A 16263-nucleotide genomic window follows, 5' to 3' on the forward strand; every position below is an offset into this window, starting at 1 on the left:
AACTTCCTGTTTGCAAAAGGTCGGCGGGAACAGGAAGTTGATACCTCTCATCTCTAGTCGGTCAAACATAACGCTGACAGAATAGAATTGTCTTTACACTTCAGTTTTTGTACAATAATATAACGTGTTGAATAGTGAGTGAGCTTTAAAGGCGGAGCTTAGCGAGGCTAGCTGTTTCCACCCTTTTCCAGTATTCGTGCTAAGCTAAGCTAAGCGTCTCCTGCCTGCCTGTCTTCGCATTATTCAGTCTTCTCATCCAACCGTCCACCAGAATGCGAATTAGCGTATTTCCGACAATGCCAAACTTTTGCTTTAAACAGTTTTTACAGCTCCTTCATTTCCGCAGTTCGGTGAGTCACATGTGGATCTGCTGCTGCGACCCGACGAGTTACCTGAACCCGTAGCATCAGGTGAGCGCTGGCTTTAGATTTGGCTCAACAGAGAAAGAAACTAGAGACAAGTCTCGTCTCTCTCAAGCACCGTCTTTTAGTCATTTTCTGTGCGTTTCGGCACCGTGTTATTATACAGTAATAACAGAAATGAAGGAAATGTAACTTTTGCTGACAGATTTGTTTTACAATCAAGAACAAACAACCAGAGAAGGTGAAGAGAAACCGCTGCAAGGTATAGAGAGACGTTTTCTCGATGGGGGGGAAGATAATGAGAAGGGAAGACAGACAGAGGATATTTAACAGGTAGGCGGGAACAAAGACGTGTCCTGTGTCCTTCCTTATCCACTCGCCTGCTTACCCAGAGTGTATCGGAGAGGAGACGATGTTGACGTTATCCAGTGCGTCTGCAGTCCAGCTGTATCTCCTCAGGGAGTCGTTGTCAAAGTCCTTCACGACCGCCAAATGCTGGGGGAGGAGTCAACAAGGTCAATGTGCACACGAGGAAAAGGACAGAAATAACTACATCTGAATGGGAGTTTGATAAAAAAAGTCATGCATTTATGTAACCAAAGAAGAAGAAAAAACAATGAAGAAAATGCTGCCGTTGATGAAGTCTACAACGTTTATGTCTCGTAGAAATCATATGTCATGCATGAAATCTGTCTGGCCATAAAAAGATGCCTGAAATGTATGTCATGTCATCCAAAATGAGGACAGAACTGACACATAAATCTGCTCAGGGGTTGCCATGCTCGTCTTTGAGGTTCCAGCAGTGAGCTGTGATAAATCGAGGTGACACCTCCTCTGGGGACGGAGGGCTTCACCTGAGTCATACAATGATGCCTACACATGGGGCGGCTGCGGCAGCTGTCATTTACAAAAAAGCTAATCTAGAGATAAAAAAAGGTACTATAAAATACTATAAAAAGATGAATTCAGTATATTTGTGACAAAAAAGCCAAAAAAAGAAAGAAAGAGAATTGTCAATTCTTTAAAAGAAAAATCTGTTTCACGGATGGTTACAAAGACAGAAATCAACATCAGCTGTAGGCAGTGAAAAGATGCAATTACATGCATTCAATTATATATATGCAACATTTCTATTGCAGGGAGGAAACACTGACTTTAAGAGGAGAATGAAGTGTTTCATTCCACCCCCAAAAATGACTGTTACAGTGAAGAAATATTTCTAAAAAGACGCATTATGGGACAAAACATTCAGAAGACTGACACTGTACATGCAGTGTTGTGAAATGGAGAAAACAAACTCCCACAATTAATAAGGAAAGATCTAATTATTTATCACTATCACATGGATGGAATCGCTCCACAATATAACAATGAAGAGGAAATGATAAATATATACACGCTATGAGATGAGCAACACACTGACAATAACTGAACGGACAAATAACATCCGACATGTAATAAATGAAAAGGCTGAATGACACATTCTCACATGCACTTGAACATCTACCTTATTGTGTTTCTCTACAATGAAAGACCTCTCCTTACAGAACATCTGGAGCAGCGTGAGAGGAGACCAGCTGGTAGTTAGCAGATGTTACGTCCACAGATCAGAATCACCTGCATGCAGCACTGTGACTCTTTTGTTGCATCAACCTAACCGCCGTTACTGTTGTTTTATTGCCTAAATATAAATACCAATTCACGATAACGACGTGGCATAAAATGACAAATGGCCTCAAATGACGACACGCAGAAATGTTCATACGCCTTCCCATGAGATCATGGTTTGAGTTACTGGTCGTGGTTGGGTTACGCCCTCAGGAGCAGCTGTCTGCAGTCTGAGAAAATTACCCATGAGGCTATCGGGTTGCATTATGGGAAGTGAAGGATACAATTTTTTTTTGGGCCTGCTTAAGTCTCCACAATCGATGATATCTTGGCAATTATGGCGATGCTCTCTAACAAGTTCTCCAACTGTAGGGAAGTGTAATCCTTAAAAAGCTGGAGAGGTTTGTCATATTTCAATAAGAGAAGAAACATGTTTATACTCCCAAGAATAAGGAAACAAAAAGAAGCTTTGGTGTCGGCTTCAGTAGCAAAACTCAGGGAACAAAGTATAATTGATCTTGTCTCATCTTTCTAATGCCGCACACATTATAGACGTTTAAGAAACTTCTCATGCGTTTCTAGCACTGTTACATCTTTGTTATGTCATTAAATATAACAAAGAGGTAAAAGTCTGTGGTCTTTTGGCTCGTGGGAGATATTCTCCACGAAGCTTTACTTAAAGATCCATTTCTTAAGGGTGCAGGCTTAATAAGAAGTCTGTGACAATGATCCCTTTTATAGCAGCACTAATCTCAGCTCCCCTTTCACTAAAATGCAACGGGATTGGTCGTCTTTATGTCAACATCCTCTCAGGTGTAAGCGGATTGGTGCACAGCAGCTCGGCACATCAGGAGACAGAACCGAGTCTCTCGTGAAGTCAGTGACCTGTGGACTACTGACGGAAAGAGACAGAAAAGGCAGCTGGTACGTACCATCTCCTTATTGGGTGCCAGCATCTCCTCTATCATCATGCTGTCCCGTGTGAACGAGCTCCGGTTCAGCGTGTTGGACCTATCAGAACTGAAGGAACGCAGGCTTGGTGTGGTTGCCGTAGTAGTCACGGGTTACCAAGACAACAGTCACAATGATGGAGAGGTGAGGAGGAGGAGTTGGGAGGAAGGGGTGGGTGTAAGGAGGGGGAGGGGGGGGTGAAAGTGAACAGAAAAAACAAACATAAACACATTAAATGCATGCAGCTTCCAGGAACCTGACTGTATACCACCAGTGACAACAACAAGCACAAGGAGAGAAAGAACGCCCCCGAAGAGGGAATTCAAGCATTTTCCAAGAACAAAACCCAGAGATTGGCAGAAGTTATCGGTGTGCAAAGGATACTATTGTGTCAACAACAAACATCTGTCTAAACTCTGCAGGAATCCAGATGCAAATGCAGTCGTTAGTGCTTGCTGATTTCCTGAATAATACCTCTTTGGATGGTGAATGTGAGGTGGGTTTGTTACAACGACAACTACAGTTTCTACACCTTTCTTGTTCTTTATTTTTTAGCCTCTTCACTCTCTTAGTGGCGGGGCTATTCACACCATCACACCTCGCCAGCACACAGTTCAAAAGCCCTAAAAAGCCCGAGGGAAGCAGAGCAGCTCATGAAGCAGACGTCTACGTGATGGACGATGGACACAGCAAGCTGGTCGGGATGAAAACAACTGCAGATAATTAGCCGCAGTCCTTTTCGAAGTCGGTGGCGGTACAGCGGGATGTTTGTTTGTTTGTTTAGGGGAGACTTTTATGAGGCAAATAAAAGAGCATTCCTGAGCGATGACTTGTGATGCGAAATGTTTGCCTGCAACTACTCAACCTCCGCTACAGCGGCGCTAAATGCTCGACACAAGTGAACCCATGTGGGCCAACTAGCCTGAAACATGGCACACACACAACTCTTGATTGTGAGATGACGAATCCATGGAGGCAGAAGAAAAAGCCATGGTTGTAATTTATGTTTGTTTTAAATACTGTTATCTGAAGATTGCAAAAGTAGCTTTGTTTTTAATTTGGACATTTTAAATCTTTGATAAATGCTCAAGAGATGACAGGATAAAAACAATAAGGCTCTTGGCTTTTATGTAAGGAAAAGAGACGATAGATAATGTATTCAAAAGTACTATTTAAAAGCTAAAACTTGACGGACAAAAGTATTTGTAGCAAATACAGCATTGTGATGAAGTTCCATTAAATGCAAATTAATACATAAATATATAAATAAAATGAGTTAGTAGCACAAAATGTAATTCATTTATGATACTTTACGAGGATAAACTGCATCTGGTCTGATGAAAAGTTAAAAACAAGTAATTTCTTTAAGAATTTGATAATTAAAGCAGTTGAAATGTGTGTTTTAATGTACATTTTTGTTTGAAATGTACATAACTTTCTGAAGACAGCGTACAGTGAGCTCATTCCGCACTGTGCATTGCGTGACACTAAACTGATGGAGGCTCTGGCCTCCAGATAAATATCAGTTCAGGTCCCTGGAAGCTCGATGAAGGAAAACTCCACACAGAAACCAAAATGATGCAAAGCTCCACCTTTGTGGCTAAACCACAAAGACCCCAGCAATAATGACACGAGAGCCACAGTCAAACACCAAAGCAAAAAAAAAAACGCAAGCAGAACTGTTCTCAGCTGAAAGTGAGACAAAAAGATCACACGAGTGAACCACAGGACAAAACACAGCGCCCGATGTCAGCACACACACGTGTTAAAAAACATGAATGAAACCGGTCAAAATCATCAAGTTAGTAGTCAAACATACACAGTAAATATGTATTCCATCAGACCACAAAGTAGAGAGTCTGGGGGGAGGGGTCAGGGGTGAATGGGGAGGGAGGGGGAGGGGTGAAAGGGGGCGGGGCCTCTTCATGCCTTCAGTCTTACCTGACTTTGGGACTAACATTAAGAACGGACACGAGGAGAGAATAAAAGATCATGAACAAACAGAGGAGAGAGAGATGCAGAGAGGAGGAGAACAGGCTGTAGAGGAGGCTGGCTGTCTCACTGACTGACTGTCTCACTGACTGGCTGTCTCACTGACTGACTGTCTCACTGACTGGCTGTCTCACTGACTGGCTGTCTCACTGACTGACTGTCTCACTGACTGGCTGTCTCACTGACTGACTGTCTCACTGACTGACTGTCTCACTGACAGGCTGTCTCACTGACTGGCTGTCTCACTGACTGACTGTCTCACTGACTGACTGTCTCACTGACTGGCTGTCTCACTGACTGGCTGTCTCACTGACTGGCTGTCTCACTGACTGTCTGTCGCCCAGCCTGCCAGCGTCACTGCTCTCTGTCAGTCTGAATCATGTACAATTTATAGCTAATTATCCTAAAAAGATAACAGAGTTGTAAGGGAGGGAGGAGTTATTTCAGGGTTCCAGAGGTAAGACTCTCCCTCAAACGTCTGCATATATTACTGCATGTGACTGACACTTCCAAGGGTCGGATGGCTATGAAGCTCTTGGTTAAATCATCAGAACAAATGATGGACATTACTAAAACATCTGGTATATTTACAACACATTCATGGGTACAGGTCTGTGTGGACAGAAAGTTAAATATACATTAAAAGATTGTTGACATATCATCACCATTTAAAAAAGATATGGCGAACGTGTTAACCAACAGTTTACACATCAAGCAGACACGGAGCAACATATGCATTCATGAGTATATGCATATGAGTCGTGTTTCTGTCAAACTAATGACGGCTAGTCCAATATTTAGCTCTGTTTTTGGTCTCCACCCACTACTGAATTATACTACTGTACTCTATGAACACCACCTAGTTGCTGAGCACAGTGAGCTTCTCAGTGTTGTTTTTACTGAAAAAAGCTGCTGTTGCAGCTGGAACTGATGTATTCAAATGTTGTTTAGTGCTTTAAGGTGATAAGTTAACTACGACTCCCAAGAAGCATTTCAGTAAGAGGACGTCCAGCCACGGAGCTTAAAATCATACAGCTGGTGCTGCTAATGTCAGGATTGAACCAAATGATGAATTCTGCATCCATGAAATGATCTGAACTTTCTAAGTCTGTTATCCTAGCCTCTGGCTGGCTTCTTCACCATAGCAACAGCAGCTGAGGCTCATGGGTATTGTAGCATTTAGAGCACCCGAATACACCAAACAACATCTCTCAAGAAATTAGAAGAAGTAATTACATCTAAATGGCCATAACATGAAACTGACAGCATCATTCAAGTGTCCAATAGACTCCTGTGTTTCTGGTTTCTGGTTTTCTTTTGTAGATAATTCACTTCCTAAATTGACTGAACTGGAAGTGATTTGAGCCCACTCCTACAGCGGACCAGCAAATTTGTGAAACCAATTCCCGCGCTCACACACACACACTGACACCCCACCCCCGCTCAAACAGTGTGTGTTGATGTAACCCAGGGCTCAAGGCCATGGAATCGAACGTGTTTCTAATTTCCTGTGGCTCAATGTCCGTGTGTGTCACTGCTCAGATATTCAATAACCCCTCCCTCTCCAGCGGGTTGCACAAGCGTCAATATTTCTGAGTGAGCAGAAAAAGGTTCAACACGCCACAGAAAGCGAACTGTGACCTCCCACTGGGGAGAGAAACATCTGCGGGGTCAGAATTATGTAAAACCTCACTGAATTCAATAAAAAAAAAGGCTTAATTTTGGTTTGATTTTTACCTATAATCAACTGGAACCAACTTAATTAAATGAAATTATACCTCGGTGTACTGTAATTACCATAAACACAAGAGACCACGTGGAAATGTCTACCACATGCCTGTAATAAAATAAAATAAAAGACCATAAACACTGTCGCTTCCTGTCTAAGATCGCACTTTGCTCTGTTGCTAAAAGGTTTCCTCTCTTTTTTTAACAAGAAGAGCTGCGGAGAAATTTCCTTTTCCCCCCATTTTTACCTCGACGACCCAATCACACCAGAAACTCCCTTTTTGTTAAATATGTGGTGGAAGAAGCTCGGTGATGATGCGACTACTTGCAGTGTAATTCATTTTAAAGACTTCTATCTAAATGTTTCATTTAACTTCAACTTCAAACTTAGAAATAGTCATAATATTGATCATCGCCTGTGTGTGTGTGTGTGTCTCACCTCTGTGACCGCGCCCCGACGCTGAAGCCCATGTAGCCCTCCTGAGGGAGCGAGTCGTCCCCCAGCTCCCGCAGGTCCTGGGGGGCCAGATACTTGTCTGTGTCCCCCGTCATCGCATCGTCACCTGCGGGTCATAAACACGCAGGTTAGACGTTGTGCTTCCATCTTTTCTTCTTCTTCTTCTTCTTGCCAGCGTGTGGCCAGTTCAACACTCTGGAGTGTCGAGGAAACTTAGGCGTGAAGAGAATGAACAAAGTCAACAGAGTCCTAAAACCCAGAAATGAGTCAGGTTCCCGTGAATTTATCTTTTTTTATGGGTTTTTTAGATGCCTGAAATAAGGTCTGTGTTTAACACAAGCTTAAGAGATTGTAACATTTTGTCAGTAAACCCCCCTCTGGTGAATTTTGAAGCTTTTACGTGTCTTAAAGAAGCCAAATGAGACTACAAAGGGTCATCACGCCGGCTAGCTGGTGACGTGAAGTCATGTGACCGCGGTGGAGTTCCTTTATAGCCGCTAACGTTAGCTTTTTTCACTTAAAAAAAAATATCACAAAAGTGGCGTTCACGTGTGTAGAATTATCTCGTTGAAGTATCATAAACGTTTGTTTGCCACAGAGATTATTTTCTGCGATAATCCAAAAATTAGGCTAATTTACCTGCAAAAATACGTCATTCGTACCTGCTTCATCTGAGATTGTGTGGCAGTTTAAAAGCGGGAAACTCAAATGAAAGCAAATCTGATTCTTGTTTTTGGTCGTGCATGCAGAACAAGTGCTGCTCTTTTAGTCAGAAGGTCAATGCAGCTTCTGCCTGGAGGCTGTTGGTCCCAACGAACCAAACACAAACAAAAGTATTTTCTGTCGCTAAAGGCTTTTTGTCTCAGTCCCCCACACGACACACAAATGCTAACAGCAAAGCTTGCAAACAACAGATAGTGCTGCTGTCAGTAACTTTGAGTTGTCAGGTTAGTTTAGTGAGCAGACAGCAACAGCAATAACAGCAGTTCAACAGCTTCAATCAAATAACTGAGCACAGATTAATGCAAAACAACACTCTATGTCATCACAGCAAACAAATCATCCAAAAGTGGTTGAAACATACGTGAGAGGACTACAGCAGGGAGACAGAGCAGCATGTTATTCCCTCTCTGAGTTACTGTAGATCCGGCAGCCTACCGATGAACCGGTGACCGCACAGTTGAAAGCCGGGGGGAGGAGTTAAAGAGGGGAGCAAGTGCATGCAGGCGAAGGCACGAAGGGAGAGAAAGATAAAGGAAGGCATTCCAGCGACCACAATGCACCGGAGAGCCGGAGAGTAGACCCCCGCCTCACCCTCCGGTCCCCTCGTCCCCTGCTGCTGCAGCACCCCACCCCCCAAACACTCACTGAAACTTTCTCCCACACACACACACACACACACACACACACACACTTAACAGACCCCATCTGGCGACATTCCAGCCCATTCAAAACCTCCCCTCGAACGAGCCAAAAACTCACCTCCTGCTTTAAAGCACTTCATCCAGCCAGAAGTTCAGTTTGCAGGATTTGCAACACACTGAACTTACTTTTCCTTCAACTCTCTCCCTCTCTCGTGTTCTCTCTCTCTCTCTCTCTCTCTCTCTGTCTCTGTCTCTCTCTCTCTCCCCTGTGCACACACTGTCTGTATCTCTCTCTCTCTCCTGCACACACACTGTCTGTCTCTCTTTCACAGCCCGGCGCTCACACAAACAGATCGGCTTTCTCCCGCCTACCAACCCAGGATTATGTGTGTGTGTGTGTGTGTGTGTGTGTGTGTGTGTGTGTGTGTGTGTGGGACAGACACCTAGAGCTCACTGCAGGACAGAAATAGTAAGTGGGTGTGTGACTCAGGCTAAGTTGTCTAACATCTAAACTCTCCCTACAGAACACACCCTCCACTACTCGTTTATTTTGTCATCTTTTTAGCTTTGTTTTCTTTTTGTGTCGACTTATCTGTCTGCTTCCTGTCTGTCTGCTTTGATTGTCTCTCTCGCTACTAAGTAGCACAGATTCCTTGCTGTCAGAATGCTCACTGATTAATTCCTTCTCCTTGTCTTTGTTTCCCTCTTGTTCTCGGCATCTTTCAACTCACCTGTCGAACAACTTCTGTTTTTTCATGTCACCTCGTAATTTTAAAAATGTAGAACTCTGCATTCGCGTCTGCAGGTTGACATACAAGTATATCTATCTACTCGTCTGTCTTTACTTGTGAAACTTCTCTTCATAAGACAAATAATAAGAGAGTGTTTGTAGAGAAAGCTACTACAAGCCTCGTCTTAAATCTAACCAATCAGAACACAGCATTAACAAAATTCCGCAGAACACACTGTTCCCTGGTGAACCGGTAACATGCAAATGTTGCATTAATGAATGCTAATTTTTAAATAAAGTTCAGAAAGTTGGATGAGGCCATTTGCTGTTGACTCTCTACTTTTTTTAAATGATAAATAATAACCAGGCTGCACTGCTCTGTGACATACTGTATATGTCCATTTATTTATTTTTTTTACATATATTTATAGTTGTTTTACTGTTACATTTTATTAGCATATATTACTATATTACTGTTCTTAACAACATTTAAGAATAAAATATTCAAGGTTTCCAGGATTTCACTAAATCAAAAGTATGTGACTTGAATGTTTTTGAGTCTCAAGTCAAGTCTGAAGGGAATCAACTGTCAGTGAATCCAAGTCAAGTTTAGAAACCTCATTTTCTTTCCTTAAATCTGATGCGAGTCCAAATATAAATCATCAATATAGTGACAATATGACGATCCAAGTTGCCTTCTTAATAACGGTCCTGCTTCTATTTTTCTTTTCTTTAAGTGCTGCTATATTTAGGATGTTAAAAGTCAAAAGGCACCACAGATTCACCTTAAAGGAAACACTTGAAACATGAGATGACGAAATACTGGGCGTCAATTATTGGAAAAAGGGACATTAAGACGTCAGCCAGCATGAGGTAAATATGTTGTCGCCTTATAAACAGTGAAGTTATCTCACGATCCAGTTTTTAATATCCAAGCTGACCACATTATTAATTAACTTTACAGCTCTGGAAAGAACTCGTTGGAGAGACCACAGACGTTTCTAAAAGACTGCAGAGGGTTTTCTGGGGCGTCCTGATTTAGATCGTGGACTATGTGTGTGTTATTGGAGATGTTAATCATTGCTGTTACTCAGCTGGTATGTGTATGTGTGCTTAGTTACACATCCTATATTTTTAGAACAGAAATTAAAGACGCCGACTCCAGAAGCAAAAAAAAGACAACAACTTGCACACACATTCAGCGTGAGAGCAAACATGCACATAAATGCAGAATAATTAGTTGAGCCACACCACCTCAGACTGGTTATACTGGAGATAGTTACAGCGACCTCATCGGGGCTTTTGGGACTTACAGGAATAGTTGACGCAGATATTTCCAAATTCCATCTCTGTTCAAATAAAGCACAAATACACCTTCAACCATTTATATTTATAACCATTTATATATATATATATATATATATATATATATATATATATATATATATATATATATATATATATATATATAAACTCATCTTATATGTTCACACTTAAAAAAAAAATGTTGTATCCATCAACTGAAAGTGTGGTTCACTAGAAACATTAACACACAGTATATTTAGAGCCAAGAGCCAGAATTACTGAGACATAACCTACACTTTATGACATCCTGACATCTATATATTAGAGCTGGGATTGGGCCCGAAGAAATATGGCCCGACCCGACATGAACCTGCACAGTTTCTGTCCAAGAGCCACGGCAGCAGTTTTGGGCTCCGACCCAGATTACAAACCCTAAATCCCACTGTAAAAACAGTATTTATGAGTTTAAGCTTAAATCAGCTCACGTCTTTTTTTAGTGACATTTGTGACGCGATCTGTGACATGCGCCTTCTCCTACCGAAATGTTCAGCACAGTCCCAAAAACTGTCATGTCAAAGGAATTCGGCGTAAAGCGAAGCCGACCCGATTCAAGCCAGAAGGAACTCTCAGGAAACTGTGTTAAATATAAAGAGCAGGAGCAGAAGACTCCTCTCTGTGGGAAAGTAAACCGACGGCGTGAAACATGTGACAACCTAAAGCTGCAAGGCGACCATTCTTTTCCATCAATGCGGACGCTTTAACAAAAACACCGGAGGGAAGAAATGAAACGAGCTATTGATTGAAAAATCTCACTGCTACACTTTCTAGTTTGTCTTTTCCTCCCCTCCCTCAGTGTCATTAGAGAGTCAGGGAAAAGTTCAAGTTCAGCTGCTTTCAGTCACACCAGAGACCAAGAGACACACAAAGTAAACACACATACGCACACGCACACGCACACACACACACACACACACACACACACACACACACACACACACAGCTGACACAGTGTTTGCTTTTGGCTCGGACGAGTGAAACTACAATGGAAGCGTCACTGACAAGCCCTCCGAAGACAAAGGATTTGAGTGTGTGTCTGTGTGTGTGTGTGTGTGCAGTCTACTCCACAGAGTGAAAAGAAATCTGTCACACACTCCGCAACGCCATATGCAGACAGTTGTCATGACAACCTGGAGTAAAAAAGGCATCTTCCCATATGTTTCGATGCAGTAATACTGGCGCAGCATGAGGGAAGCAGCAGCCGGAGGTTCAGAAAGGCATATGTGTACAATATGTGTACAATATGTGTACTTGTACATGTACGATACGCACTTCTGTACCTGTAATAACAAAGATGGAGGACCTTTACAGGAACACATTTGCCCGTTATGGTATTTTTCTACGATACTTTCCGTTAAATAAAGCACATATATATATAAGAGATTGGAAATGTAAAAAACAGATGGCTGACATGCAGAAAGAGGTATGAATGAAGAAGTGAAGATTTAAAAGAAGGAAATAAAATGAAGAAAAATGAAAAATACCTTCTTCCACATCAGATATATAGTCCTCTGTGATCATTTCGGGGACATTGGCTTTAAAGACTGTGTGAATGGGATGGAGGAGAAGGTTAGAGGAAAAAATATGGAAACCAAAAAATATGGAAAAATGATACTCAACAACAACAAAATCAATGTTTCCATAACAACAGTGGGGACAATTTGGCAACCAATGGACCAGCACTGGGACTTACTTCTGCCAAATATGACTTAACCTGGGATTTTAGAGACTTTGGCTGTCCCGCCCGGATTTAGTGACTGAGGTCACAGGTTGTGAGGGGAGAACCGTTTAAATCCAGATTTCAAACATCAATGAGGTGTGAAGTCAATCCTCACCTTCGTCATCGGACATGTCCAGCACCTCGTTCATGGTCTCCGGGACGTTCATCTTGTGCTTCTCTATCACAGTCTGTCCAGCAGAGACAATCAAAGTCCTTATTCTCACCATGAGCAGCATGAGCAAACGCTTCCACTCAATATTCAAGTCAACACGTTTCTCTTTGTTTTATAGCGCTGCTTTCTTTCTTCACCTTCAATTACCAGTTTAAGTTACAATGAAAATAGATTTAAACTCTTCCTGCAGATTTTTCACATTACAAACCGAGCAGGAAAGAGAGGCATTGTTCCCTTTGAGCCACTGGAAGGCTTTTATTGTGAAACATTGTCACAGGAAGTCTTGATTTCATTTACACCATTTTAACTTAGAATGAAAAAGTGGTAAAGTAGAACTGACTGTATTTAACTAGTAGAACATAACCGTGTTTCTACTCAAATATAGTCTCCTTTAAAATATGATGCAGTCTATCATGCAGTTATCTTCCATAAATGAAACTTAACACTGCGGATGTTTCACATTTACAGCCAACCAGAAAAAGGAGGTTTAATGGAAGGCTTTTAATTTGACACATTGCTGCAGGAAGTCCTGAGTATCAAAGATGTTGTTTCTGCTAAAGAGAGAAACGTTTTCTGCTATTTAGGAATTTATAGTAAATCAATTCACGCTGGAGTTCTCTATTTTAAAACGATTATGCCTCTAGTTATTGTGCATCACTAAAAGGGGAACGCGTTCTCACCTTTGTGGTCAGAGTTTCCTCTGTGACCACTTTGAGTGTGTCAACTACGGAGATGTAGCCGAGCCTCTTGGCGATGGACAGGGCGCTGTTCCCATTCTGGACAAACAAATACTTAGTTTAGAGGCGAGTGATTGATTTGAAACAGTATCAGGAAAATCAAAACTATCAAGTGCGAGAATCAGCACCAAAAACTATAATCATCAAAGCTATTTCACATCTTATTCACAGTGTAGAGACGAGTGCATTTGGTACTTTTGGTAGAATGTGTAGCTGGAGAACTGATCCACAAAGGTCAGAAGGGAGAATCAAACTCCAGCAATGTAGTATTAGTGTGTGTGTGTGTGTGTGTGTGTGTGTGTGTGTGTGTGTATACTAACAGTTGTGAGTTCGTTGGGCGATGCTCCATGATGTAGCAGCAAGTTGATGATGTGTGTGTGTCCCTGCTGTGCAGCCTGATGGAGAGGTGTGTAACCGTTCTGCCGAAGAGGGAAAAAGAGAGAAAGGTTAGATTAATGATTCTTCGCCCACTGACTCCTCAGTGTTTTATATATATATATATATATATATATATATATATATATATATATATATATATATATATATATATATATATACACGGTCTGAAAAGGTGGAATTCAATTCTCCTCTGCCCTTAGAAACAGAAGAGAAGAACATTACACGTAGACAGTGAATGGTTACCTTGGTCTTAGCGTTGACCTTCGCCTGATTCTTCAGCAGGAAGTTGACCATCTTCACGTTGCCATAGTGACAGGCCACATGGAGAGGAGAGTATCCCAGCTGATGATACAGAAAATAATTTGGAAAAAGCAGATGATCATCCAGGTTATTGCCGATTGTCTCTTCTTTACCTGCTTAAAACACTTAAAAAATACACATTTGCTACAAAATAACATTTCTTTTGTCTTCAAGAGAGTAACGGTTCCGTTTTAGAACTGGTAATAAATATATTCTTAGCACCCTTAGAAAGTGGGAAAGTTCTGGATGGAATTTTCAGCAAGGGTTCTGGGTGAAATCCTTACATCATAGAAAGGTTCTCTGTAGAACCTCTTATGGTGGAACCTTTCACTGATGGTTCTAGGTATAACCGATTACCGGTAAGTGTTTTCTTCTTCTTCGGTAGAACCCTGTGAAATGGATCCAGATGGAACCTTTACAACAGGTTCTACTGGAAAGTAAAAAGGGTTCTCCTCTGGAAACAAGCCAAAGGACCCTATAAGGTTCTAGTTATCGCCTATATTTCTAAGAGTATACATATGAAAAATTGCGACGTATGATGAGCAGGAGAGGATAACTTTGATCCCTGCAGTGCCTGATATGTTACTTCATCAGTGATCAAAGATAATAATAATAATGTTTATAGACAAGTTTTGGGTTTTGGGCTGAGGCCACAGACTCAGATTGCTTGTTTTGTTCAACCAACAGTCCCAAAACTGTTTTTTGCTTGATAAATGAACAATAAGGACGAGGAGACTCGTAACAGTACCTTGGTCTCGGGGTCTATGGTCGCTCCCTGGTTCACTAAGACCTCAGCAACGTTGACTTTATCCTCCTGGGCGGCCAGGTGAAGCGGAGTCAGACCGGACTGAGGACAGACGGTTAAATATACAGAGTTAAATCTATAGATGTGCAAACAGAGTGAAGTATAGAGACGGAGGGATAGAAAGGCGTGGAATACAATACAATACAACCCAGAGATCTGTGCAAATATAATAGGCCAAATAACAGAGTTGTGGCTAAAGAACCCGTTGGAACACAAGTCTGCAGAACATACTCAAACATGCATGCGTACAGATCCCGGTACCTTATTGCCCATGTTTATCGGGGCGTCTCGAGCCAGCAGCAGCGTCACGATGTCCACGTTGCCTTCCTGCGCCGCGAGGTGCAGCGGAGTGATGCCCTGGCGCGTCACGGTGTTGGTGGAGGCGCCGTACTCCAGTAAGGTGGTGGTGATCTCCATCTGGTTCTTCTTAGCTGCAATGTGCAGGGGCGTGTAACCGTTCTGGGGACCGAGAAGCAGAGAGGATTGAGTCTTTGTTCCATGTTGTTTCATTCATTTAAACAAAACTATACTTATTTTAATTTATAAAGTATTATGTGTTATGTGCATTTTCAACAAATAATTTATCAGAACAATGGGTGCTGGCTTAAAAGAAGTATACAAAGTGGGTATTATCTTTGAGGGCTGGGTTAATAATTTCTTATCATCAATTATCAACAAATTGCTTTGTGACGATGTCATCATATTGTGCCGTCTCTTTAAGAAAGTCTGTTGTTTAATGCAGTAGTATTTCATTTTGGGAGAATTGGATGAGAAGATCGATGCCACTCTTATATCTGTACGTTAAATATGAAGCTAAGGAGACGTTTAGCTTAGCATAAATACTGGAAATAATAAGGGAAAGAAGCTGCCCGTCCATGTTTCATTTTGTAATATTGGATTCAATGGTGTCCCGTTAGATCATGTGACAGCTCACGTGTTACAGGTGGACTTTATTTAAGGGACTATGAGACTTCTGAAGGTAATTGGTAGCACCATATCCTAATGAGGGGGTTCATAGTAAAGGGGGTGAATACATACACACACACACACACACCAAGTTTCATACCTATATTTAGCTACTTTGTGTCCATTACAAAACATATATTGTCTGTCTAATCTGTACAATAACAACACGCTGCAGTTTTAAAAGGAGCGTGATGTCACAGGATATTGGCCGAGAGCAGTAGCATTTTTTAGGTCTCGAAAAGAGGACATGCCCGGGAAAAAGAGGACGTCTGGTCACCCTAAGCTAAGCTAAGCTAAACTAAGCTATTGCTCGCTGTAGCTTTATATTTAGCATAAGAGTGAGGTTAATCGTTTCATTCAAAATGATTCCTTTCAATTATTTATTCAAAGGAAAGTGCAATCAAACACTAACAAGATGAGAGGTTGAAATCTGTTAATCTACCATCAATTTGAATGTAATCTTAAATGGGATTTTGCATAAAGTTGCAAAAGTGATAGAGCAAGAATATTAATATAATTCAATAATATCAGCCGTATCTTCCAGCACCTTTTCACTTTATTTGTATTTTGCTGCAGTAATTCCTTTGATAGATGGAGACAGCTTAATCCT

At 41.6% G+C, this 16263-nt stretch overlaps 1 protein-coding gene across 1 annotated transcript in view; it reads right to left on the minus strand.

The window, feature by feature from the left end:
- Positions 1-16263, minus strand: part of LOC306753494 (uncharacterized protein) — a gene marked incomplete at its 5' end in the record, with an annotated part of 106909 nt that overhangs the window by 41144 nt on the left and 49502 nt on the right. Inside the window, 10 exon segments of the mRNA XM_079237369.1 lie at positions 751-857; positions 2903-3005; positions 7081-7204; positions 12039-12098; positions 12390-12462; positions 13127-13222; positions 13504-13602; positions 13826-13924; positions 14631-14729; positions 14949-15146. Of these exon segments, the coding sequence (XP_079093495.1) occupies positions 751-857; positions 2903-3005; positions 7081-7204; positions 12039-12098; positions 12390-12462; positions 13127-13222; positions 13504-13602; positions 13826-13924; positions 14631-14729; positions 14949-15146 (1058 nt within the window).

This window comes from Taurulus bubalis, assembly GCF_910589615.1.
Source record: "Taurulus bubalis genome assembly, chromosome: 2".
In the NCBI taxonomy this organism is placed as follows: domain Eukaryota; kingdom Metazoa; phylum Chordata; class Actinopteri; order Perciformes; family Cottidae; genus Taurulus; species Taurulus bubalis.